The sequence below is a fragment of the Psammomys obesus genome, unplaced genomic scaffold, assembly GCF_907164565.1.
Source record: "Psammomys obesus unplaced genomic scaffold, mPsaObe1.curated_primary_1811, whole genome shotgun sequence".
In the NCBI taxonomy this organism is placed as follows: Eukaryota; Metazoa; Chordata; class Mammalia; order Rodentia; family Muridae; genus Psammomys; species Psammomys obesus.
In genome coordinates this window covers 9,800,948-9,812,035 of record NW_026596088.1, presented here as the reverse complement: position 1 = coordinate 9,812,035, position 11,088 = coordinate 9,800,948, and the positions used below count along the sequence as shown (strand labels likewise).

General features: G+C 46.9%; 1 protein-coding gene across 1 annotated transcript in view; it reads left to right on the top strand.

The window, feature by feature from the left end:
* The window catches only part of Xylt1 (xylosyltransferase 1), a 252,445-nt gene that overhangs the window by 189,035 nt on the left and 52,322 nt on the right, over positions 1-11,088 (top strand). Inside the window, exons 4-6 of the mRNA XM_055627276.1 lie at positions 6,232-6,404; positions 7,816-8,018; positions 10,043-10,106. Of these exons, the coding sequence (XP_055483251.1) occupies positions 6,232-6,404; positions 7,816-8,018; positions 10,043-10,106 (440 nt within the window). The remainder of the gene's footprint in view (positions 1-6,231; positions 6,405-7,815; positions 8,019-10,042; positions 10,107-11,088) is intronic.

Genomic DNA, 11,088 nt, shown 5'->3' with positions numbered 1-11,088 from the left:
AAAAAAAAAAAAAAAAATATATATATATATATATATATATATATATATATATATATATATATATTTCCCAGTAGGAAAAAGCTTCTCCTTTCCTGGTACTGAAAAAGAAGCTGCAAGCCCAGTGCTTCTCATCCCTCCCTGCACGATGCTGTTGCTGGCATGTAGCTTCCACCTTTCTCCGAAGGATTGGGGGGCAGCCTGCACACCCCACTTTATCAGTGAAGCACTGCTGATCAGAAGAGTTACCTGTCTCCCGAAGCTCTGCAAACCCATTGCCATGCACCTCCCACGCGATGTTAAGCTCGGGGCCTCTGACCCAAGCCCATCTGCATGCAACCTCGTTTCCACTTCTCTTCACTCCAAAGAACCAAGCAAGCCAGAGAAAATGACACTCTCCCACGCCAAAAAAGCACTCTGAGAATACAAACAGAACCAAAGGAGGGCCTTGTTGGTGGAGTCCACCCTGTGCCAGAGGCTCTTTCCCATCCTTGTTGCTTGTGATCAGGGGCAGATGCTGGGGAGAAACGTTCCAGCAGTGGGTGAGTTGGGGTCTGCTCTGACCTGATCGTGTTGCTAGGAGCCCGGGCAGCCTTGGGCTGGAAGCCCTCAGGGCTCGACTGACTGATTAAATTTAACTTGCTTGATTCTGACCATTGTGGGCCAATGACTAAATAGAAATGATCGAATCATACTTTCATTTGCTGAGTTTTGCTACAGGCTTGGCCCTGGACATAAACACACATGAGAGGGATCCGAGACTTCTATACCCATGTCTGTATCTCTATGTATATATGTACAGATACATCATATAACATCACCTAAAGCCTCAAGCGCAGCCAGGCCAGAGGCCACACTCCAAAATCTTTGCATGTGAGTTTATAGAACTCTTCGGTTAAATGCACATACTGTTCTTGCAGGGGACCTGAGGTTGGTTCCCAGGACCCATGTTGGTAGCTCACAGCCTTAAAACTCCAGCGCCAAGGGATCCAACACCCTTTTCTGGTTTTCATAGGCACTGCACTCGCATTTGCAAATCCACACACAGACACTCACATACACACGCAATTAAAATCTTAAAACTCTTTATAACCTTAGCATCTTTGTTCCATTTCCAGGTTAAAATTCTGCAGGGCACCACAATCACAAACATATGCAATATATGGATGTGTGTGTATGTATATGTGTATATATGTGTGTGTGTCTATCTACACACACACACACACACATATATAAAATCAATAGCCCCTCCCTTTCAGGAACCCTTTCCAATATTGAAGTTGCATGAAGTCAGGTAGCACTGCCCTCTGCAACACAGTCACTCCTCCCCACGCATGCGCTCATCATGAGTGTCTATGTTCCTTATAGCAAAGGCAGAGATCTTGCTCATGGTTTCCAACCTTCTCCCACAGACCGTAGACCAACTCAGTAGGTTATTTATAACACTCAGTGCAGTAGAGGTAATGAAGTTTAGAGCCCAACAGCGGGGAAATGTCTGTACATGCTCAGCAGTTGTATTTTGCGTGTACACGCATGGGTGCAGGTCCATGTATCATATATGTACGGGCAAGGGGACCACTGCAGGTGTCATTCTCTGGGCACTGTCTGTCTTGGGATTTCTGTTGTTTATTTGTTGGTCTTTTGCAGTTTCTTCTTTATTTTTGGAACAGCATCTCTCATTTACATTGGAGCTCACCAAGTAGACTGGCCAGCCGTACAGCTTTAGGCATTCTCCTTTCTCCAGCTCCCTAGCTCATGAGATTACAAGTGTGCACGCCCTGGGGACTGAACCCAAGACCTTATGTGTACAAGGCAAGCACTTTACCCTCTGAGCTATCTCCGCAGCCTGCACATTGCATTTAAAAGGAACATTTTCAGTTGGTCGTTGGTTGGCTCCGCAAATGCGGATCCCACAGATACAGAAGTTTCTTTTCTTATACACACACCTGTGAAAACGTTTGCTTTACAAGTGAGCCACAGTAAAACAACTAATAGCTGAATAAGGTGATCACAGTAATGCACTATAAAGGAAGTTATGTAAAACTCCCAAGTTGTTTCCTTCTGGCTTGTTTTCCACTTGATTCATTTGAACAGAGGGTCACATAACTGAAGCCGACAGTGTCGTGGAGGACAAACTGCCCCTTGTGCATTTCTTCCTTTCACCATCCTTGAAGCCCAAGGATTATGCATAGCCTATAGGATACTGAGTCATCCTGAGTTGTTCTAAGAGGCTTAGCGTGGTCCAGCCTGTTACCAAGGGAGCTGCTAGGCTCCTCTCCTCCATCTTCACCCCTGCCCTGCCAACACATGCTTGATATTCGCACCCATCCCTGCGGCTTCTAACATTCATCCTGAGTCCGCTTCTCTGGCTGCCTCTAATCACTCTGATTTTCCCATTTATTTTCTATTTTATGCCACAGGAATCTGATTACATTGTTAAATTCGTGCCTCTTTCTTAGGAGCTGGACAGAGGGTGAGTTTTAGCCTTTCAGAGTCCCCTGTCTGAAGAGACCCCACATGACTCTGGCTACACAACGTTATCTGTTCAACAGATGGAAGTCAGCTGGCATGCTTCTGGGAACAGATTCCCCACACACACACACAAAGTGGGGACAGTTTGATGGAGCAGAGTGACAATGTTAGGGCTCCTAGAGCACAGACTCAATCCTCAACTCAGCTTCCCTCCTTCCTTTTCTTCCCTCTTCCCTCCCTCCCTTATTTACTTCCACTTCCTCCCTGCACCCCCTCCATCTTTCTGTGCCCTGGTGGGAACCTAGTGCCTTGAGTGTGGTAGGCTGGCACTCCACCATTGAACTACATACCTAACTCTGGATTTTTGAGACACAACCCTTACTGTGTGCTCCTCAAACTGGTGGCTCTCCTGCTTCAGCCTCCTTAGCAGCAGGACCACAAGTGGGTACCACCACACACAGCAGCTTAACTACTTCTTAACATGGACCGCCCTGAGTCACAGCCTCCTTGTGCACTGAGAGCAACTGTCTGATCCGAAAATGTTTTCTTACGATGCGATAGCCATTTCACTGACGTGATCGAATTTCCAAACACTCCTTTCCCTACTTCAGAGCTAATATGTCCTGCTAACGCCATAAAGAGAAGTTACAAAAGTTGTTGCTTTTTGTTGTTGTTGTTATTGTTGTGGTGGTGGTTGTTTTATCAGCATCTATGCCCAAGTCCCTTTAAAGGACAGTGCAGGGTCACTGTACCAGGCCTGGTCACTGCCTGACACTGCTCTTTGGCGCAGGACAAGTGGACACAGCAGGATGGCTTTGGACTTGGCTATTCAGCTTCTACTTCCACCTCTGCCTTCACTGTGTGACCTGGGAAACATGCCAAACCCTCTAAGCCTCAAACAGTGCTAATGCGTTCTTAACCAAGACCAAATAACAAAGGGCCCGAAGCCTCCATGAGAGTGCTAGTGTGTGGCAGACTCCTAGGAAATGTAAACTGCTCTGAGCCAACACAGCACCCACTCTTCCTCAGAATTCATTTGTTCATTCATTCACTCATTCAGCAACTCTGGCAAGGGATCCTGTGACTAAAACCAAAATGAGTGGTCAATGAATAATTGGCGTTTGGTGTGTTAGACTGTAAGATGGGTAGTTGAATGGCCTCCTGAGTTTGGATGGATGGATGGGTGGATGAAGTAGGTGTGTGGGAGGGAGGGAGTAGATAGATGGAGTGAATTTCTGGGTAGATGGGTAGATAGAATGGGTGTGGGTGTGTGCACACATATGTGCTTGTTCATGCATGTATACATGATATTGTGCTATGAAATAAGTAGGTAGATGAATAGTTAGATGGATGAGTGGGTAGGTAGATGAGTGAAATTGGTGGGTAGATGGAAAGATAAATGGATGGATGGGTGGGTGGGTGAGTGGGTGGGTGGATGGATGGAGTTGGTAGACAAATGGATGAGTGGATATATGTAGCTTTATTTGTCATCTAGAATCAATCCCTCATCAAATACAGAAAGTCTTTCACAGCCCCTATGAAAGCCTCTAGGTCCCTGCCTTCTTACCAGCAATAATTTACAAGGTATTTCATTAACACCATTGTCATCTTTTCTCTCCAAGGTCTCAGTGTGGTTGTGTAGTCTAAGTTAGTGGTTAAGGGCATGGTCTTTAAGACCTAGGTTTGCGTCTCAGCTTAACTAATTAAAGCTGCATGACCTTGAACAAATCCCTTGGCCTCTCTAAGCCATGGGTTTTTATCCGAAGAATGGAGGTAAGAGCAACCTTGCTAGGTTGTCAGAAGGATTAATGAAATAATGAGATCAAAGCCAGACCAGAGCTCCAAACAGGTATTGTTATTGGACAGAGCCAACATGTACCTCTTGAAGCTTTTGTTCTTCACAAAGCACCTGCTGTGTGTTGGATTTTACCTGAGCATTATGTATCTGATGGTAAATAAGATGGATAAAGTCCCTCATCTCCTGCACCTTATGCTCTAGCAGAATGCTCAGATAATAAACAAGCAGACACATAAACAACTTCAGATGGTGTTAAATGATGTGCAGAAAATTGGAACAGGTGAAGTGAGAGACGGAGAGTAAAGATAATCTTTTATGGGACTTGCGCTGGTGACAAGAAGGTGTAGCCATGTTAAGCTCAAGGAAGAGGATGTCCAGGGATCAGGAATCACTGTCAAAATGCCCCAAGATAAAGGAGTTTGTGCAGGTGAAAAGCAAGAATTCCAGGGGCGAGCTAGACATGTGAGCACTCAGAGCAGAGGTCAAAGGAGCAGCTGTGTCGAGCCAAAAGCTTAACTGTGTGATCTAAACATTACTCTTGTTGGTGTGTAGGTTTTGTTTGATTGATTTTGTCATTCATAAAGAGAGGAATGATTTAAAACATAAGTTTGACTACATAGCCTAGACTGGCCTAGAATTCTGCCTCAGTGTCCTAAATACTGGGATTACAGTTTTGTGTCACCGTTCTGGTCTGGGAATAAAGTTAGACTGCAAGAGATCAGTCTAGGGAAAGCCAGACAGCACTGAGTCAGACCAGTGATGCTCAGAACTGGGAGGCTCTTACTCACTGGTCTTGGCACTGAAGATGGGGATTCTCTAAGGCTGATTTGGGCATAAAAGCTGCCTAGAACCATTTATCCACATGGATTGGGTGTCAGATCTCCAGCCTGGCTGATTCTGGAGCTCAACTGGGTCATTAGGGCTTAGGGACTAGCCGCACCTCAGAAGAGCTTCCCTCTGTATGGGTTTCCTTTCGGCAACTTCTCTCCATGTGAGAATGGAAAGGCTCTTAACATCTTCCAGTTTGAAGTGCAGCAAGGGCTTCTTTATCTAATAGCTCCAACAAGACTAAGGCGTTGTCCCCTTGGCAAACTCATTGTTTGACCCAACCATCCATCTGAACAGTGTTGTACCAAGGGAGTACCAAGCTGTGGACAGCCAGTCCTAACTACAGCCACCTCTGGATTGATAAATCAAGATCATGCTTCCACATCTGCAGACCGAGCATGGACAGGAGAAGGAGGCACAGAAAGTGTCAGACAATGGGCTGAGGCTCTAGCTCAGTTGGTAAAGTGCTTGTAGCACAAGCACGGAGAGCCAAAGACAGATCCTCAGCACCTGTGTAACAAAGCAAGTCCTGCAGTTCCTGTTCCAAGGAGGCAGAGACAAGGGGATCACTATTGCTGTAGTGAAGCATCATGACCAAAGCGACTTAGGGAGGAAAGGGTTCAATTGGTTTATACTTCCATGTTACTGTTAATCACTGAAGGAAATGAGTACCTGGAGGCAGGAGCTGATGCAGAGGTCGTGGAGGGTGCTGCTTACTGGCTTGCTAATAGTAGCTTGCTCATTCTTCTTTCTTATAAAACCCCAAGACCACCAGCCCAGGAATGGCGGCACCCATAATGGGTTGGGCCCTCCTGCTGAGGTTCCCTCTTCTCAGATGACTTTAGCTTGTGTCAATTTGACATGAAACTAGTCAGCACATAGTTGAATGTATGTATCAGCCTTCTCAAACTCCCGTGGTAGGACAGGAGTGCCATAAGCACCACAGGGGCTCCTGCCGCCTTCTATCTGGACAGCATTAAGGGTCTAGGACTTGCTGAGTTCAGCTGAATCAGGCTCTAGGATTCCATATGGATGCTGTGCTCCTGTCCCCAGGGCAAGTTTAGGGGACAGTCCCTGCTTCCTGAAGGGCAGGCCATTCTCAAGCTCATCTCCATGATCTTCCGGTTTCCCCCCAGGCAAAGCCAACAAGAATGTCCAGTGGGATGAGGATGCCGTGGAGTACATGCCTGCCAACCCAGTCAGAATCGCCTTTGTCCTGGTGGTCCATGGCCGCGCCTCTCGACAGCTACAGCGCATGTTTAAGGCCATCTACCACAAAGACCACTTCTACTATATCCACGTGGATAAGGTAAGGAGCCATGCTGCTACTGTGCTGGGCTTTCTCAGCCATCTTTCTATCTGTCTCCAATCCTTCCTCCCACCTCACAAGTCCAAACTGATGTCTAGAGATGGAAAAGCAGCATGTGGTTCCTGAGTAAGGTGTATGTGGGATTGTGTGAGAGTGTGTGCGGGTTTCAGAATGTTTAGCTGTGGCACTCAACTTTTGCTGTAAATATTATTCCTCTGGTTGTTTGTCTTTTTATTCTTCCTTGACACATGATAATTACACATATTTATGGGGTACAATTTGATATGTTGATGTATGTATACATCCTGAGCCAGTTGGTCTAAGAAATTAGCATATCTATAATACTTCTCTTTGTGTGTGTGTGTGTGTGTGTGTGTGTGTGTGTGTGTGTGTGATCAGATCCTCCCAGATCCTCCCATGGGCCTTCTTTAACATGTTACTGCTAGTGTTTATCTTCCTCCTACATCATATAACACATACAAGCAATTCTTCTCAAAACCTACTTGTACTGTGTTTTTTACCTCTCTTCCTATCTCTGTCTAGTGCCCCCTGCCTGCCCTCACAGATCTGTGAAGCTAGCTATCCCAGGAATGGGTTCACTTTTTCTGAAAAAGTGCAGGTAGTTGAAGTATCCTTTTAGACCACATGCGAATCAGTGATTCCCTTGCCTGATTGCAACCCCAGGAAACTGTTAATTAATGGGTGTGGCTGTTTGGCACTAAAATCTTATCACCAAAACCTACACTTGGCTTGATGACCTCAGAGCCATCTTTTCTTAGATGTTTCAGTTAATCTGTTGTCTAGAACCCTAGAACACATAAGGTGGAAATGGGAAGGTTGCTCTGAAGTTAAGTCCAGTGCCAGCTGACACTTTCTTCTCAGAAAACCACAGGCTGAGGTTGTAAGTCATCAATAGGACACTCACCTACCAAGTACAAGGCTCAGCTATAGCTTTAACACTAATAAACCTAAAGAGACACAAGGGCTATTTTCGTTTCCAAGATGCGTTTCTAGTCAGCCTGTAAAACAGTAAGGGAAGAGAAATGGTCCTGAAGGGTACAACACAGACACTCTACCTCCTGCCTCCGAAGACTCACCAAATTTAGATAGGCCCATGTTTTTGAGCTTGGTACATACAGCAGCCATCTACCATCAGTCATGCAGTGCCCTAGGCCCCACCATCTCAAGCCCCCTGGCTGGCTAGCTCAGCACTGGGCTTGGGAATCTGAACTTCAGTAGCCAATGGTTTAATACTGATGTGGAAAGACACTCCAGTCTGGCAGCCGCAGCAGCCAGTTCCACGGTGATCAGCCATACCAGCCCCAAGGGAGTAAGGTAGTGGGATGTAGGGACTGATGGCTTCTGTGTTCTTGACTGGGCCCCCTTCTCACCTTTTCTCTCCTGGCAAAAGCGTTCCAACTACCTGCACCGGCAAGTGCTCCAGTTCTCCAGCCAGTACGACAATGTCCGTGTCACCTCCTGGAGGATGGCCACCATCTGGGGCGGCGCCAGCCTCCTGTCCACCTACCTGCAGAGCATGCGGGATCTCTTGGAGATGACTGACTGGCCCTGGGACTTCTTCATCAACCTCAGTGCTGCTGACTACCCCATCAGGTGAGGCCAATCAAGAGCGCCAAGGCAGCCAGGGTGCAGGGCTCTGCTTCCCTTCACCCTTCATATAACAAGAGTGAGGACTCAGGGACTCACAGGCAATCAGCTTCCTGCCCGGCAAGGCACCCTGCCTCATGAGATGAGCTGTGTTTTCTCTATGAGATCAGCCAGCATTGCATTCAGAAAGCAGAAGTGGGAGAGCATTGTGTCCTTAATGAAAAAGGCCAGGGGAAGCCTTATGAATAACAATAGGAGAAGATGAACTAAATGGCACTGCACCTTCTGAAGTGTTCCCAGGCAGAGAAGAGCTGGGCCAGCCCTGAGGTGGGAATGTACCTGGTGTGGGCAAGAGGAAGTTGGGCTCCGTAGTGCTGTAACAGATAGAGAGAGGCAGAGTAACAAGACACAAGGTCAGAGAGTAGTTCTAGATTACGTCCGGGAACTTTTACTCCAAGCCAGGTGTGTGTTTTGAACAGAGGAAGGACAGGTCTGACTTTGATGTTGACCTCACAGCAACTTAGATGCCAATAGTTGATGTGCATCCGACTAGGCTAGTAAAATGGAGGTTGCTTACAGCAGCCCAAGCAAGGTCACCCAGTGGAAGTGAGAAAGTCCCTGGAATTTTTACTCTAGAGCAAGATGTGTAGGCAAGCAAGGGTGGTGGAGCACTGAAGAACATGGAAGAACATTTGGGAACAGGGCTTGTGAGCCACCCACTATTGACATTTGGGCCTGGCTAATTCTTTGCTATGGGGCTAACCCTTGCACTGTCAACAGTTTACCGGTGTCTTTGGTCTTTACTCACAAGTTTCTGATAGCATGCTCTGCCCATTTATGACCTTCTCATACAATGTCTGAGGATACTGTCAAATGTCCCGTGGGGTCAGATCACCTGCAGTTGGGAGCCATTGTGTGTTTATACAAGAAAATTTTCTTTATAAGAGAAAGTATAATAGGCAAAGTTAGTAATAAAAAATGAATATTTGCATCTGAGAAGTCTAAAAATGGATGGAGTTTAGGGAGCAACAGCCTGAGGAAAGGTGACTCAAGGAAGACAAAAATAGGGCAAGGGTTAGTCAGAACATTCCCTGTCTGTCTTCCAATAAAGGACTGAATTCAGAAATTTCTCCAAAATGCTGTGTATAGCAGCTACTATGGAAGGGCATTCCTTGAGCTTTTGTAGGGAACTCAGCAGTTAGGTGACGAAATCGAGGTCCACAGTCATACAGTGAACACATGACAAAGCAAGGATTAGAACCAGTTCTGTCCATTTCTAAAGTAGAGGTTCTTCCTGCTTAAAACGTACCTCTTGGGAAAATCAGGAGACTGGACTATCTGCAAGCTGCCTAGAAAAACCCAGAAGGAAGCATGCCAGGTAGGCATACCCACAGCTGCCCCCCGCCCTAGAAACGTTGCTTTGCATTGATTGCAGACCCAGCATGGCCACTTATTCAGAAGGGTCAGTGTCCAACAGGATATAGGCTCAGACTCTCACCAGACTGCTCAGCATGGAAATGTCTGAGATCAGTTCTCAAAGCAGCAGCAGACTTACAAGAACATAAACCCATCCACGTGACACCAGGGGGTAACCACAGACTGTAGCCGAGCACCTGGCACTTGGGAGACATTCAGAGCACATCAACCGTTGGCATCTAAGTTGCAACCGAGGCTGCAGTTTTTTACATTTGCAAGGGTCCTGGCTGTCTTTCTCAGACCATGTGCGCAGGAAGTGTGTTCTTTGTGGTTCCCCTGGCTTTACACTTAGTGTTTGTCTCTGTGCCTGGCTTGCTCCCCCTCTCACTCCTAGGTCGCTGCCAGGGTGCACACCCACCCCCTCATCTCTTATGCGCTCTCTGTCCTGCCAGCCTCATGGCCAGAGGCACCTCCTGCCCCGGGCTCTGCTGTTTTCTCTTGCTGTTGTTTCTATGAAGTCTCCCCACACAAAAACATATGGATTTTGCAGATGAATGGTTTCATCCTGGGCAACTCTGATAGGTTTCACTTCCCATCTGCTGTTCCATCTGTAGCTTCCAAAATGACTCCTTCCATCCCAGAAAGAGTAAGAAAGTTAAGAGTGTTCCCGGACATGGGGTAGGAGGGAGGAGAGTGCCCATTCCAGACATTTCCAGGAGGCTTTGAGGACTTAGGGAGTATTTGGGGACAGAAGCAGCCCGAGGTAGCCACTCTGAGCCCCTCCCCCACCATTGCTGGAAGTACAGACTCTCTTTTTAGGTAACAAATACTCACAGGCCTACTGGGTCTTAGACATGTTAGCTCCTGGACACAGGTAGCATGTGATTTGCTGCATACTACTTCAGTTGTGTATATGTCAATTCTCCACCTTAAAATGAGGCTGAAAGCAGTGCTTCTTGCAAGGGCCTGTTGGGAGACAAAAATGAAAAATGCCACAAGTCATTAGACAGAGCCTGATGCATAGCAAGTGCTGGGTAAATATGCAGGCCGGTCACAGGCAGGACTTCACACTCCCCCTCCCTTCAAAATATTTCCCCTTTCCCTCTGAGGGAGTGAAAAGCCAAGTGATTGTTTCTTGACTCTCATCCCTTCCCAAGGTGTGAAAAGCAGAGTGAATCTGTGAACAGTGTCTCAAGAGGAAACAAGACCCAATTTGTATGTAAAGGAGATGCCTGTGTGGGTAATGGACAGACTTAAGTGGGCTCAAAGACTTCATGCCTTCCTGTCCACCCTGCTCGTGATGGGGTCCTGCCCTGCGTAGGCTCCAGTTGAGGCTAGTTAAATGCCCCGCCACATGGCTGCCTATGAATACTTCCAAGTTCTAGTTCTCATCAAAAGGCATGCTAACTGTGCTTTTCCTCTCCTGCTCACCAAGGAAGTAAACCATACCCCCTGTGCTTTTGTCTGGCCACATGTATATAGAGATGAAGCCATGAACATTTCTCCCTGTGTTTGCTTTAGGCTTGCACAGAGACATCCATCATTAGGACCTTTGCTTTAGCAAAAAGGAGAGGGTTAAACATGTCCACAGTCCCTTCTCAGGGTTCATTTGCTGTGTGTGTGTGTGTGTGTGTGTGTGTGTGTGTGTGTGTGTGTGTGT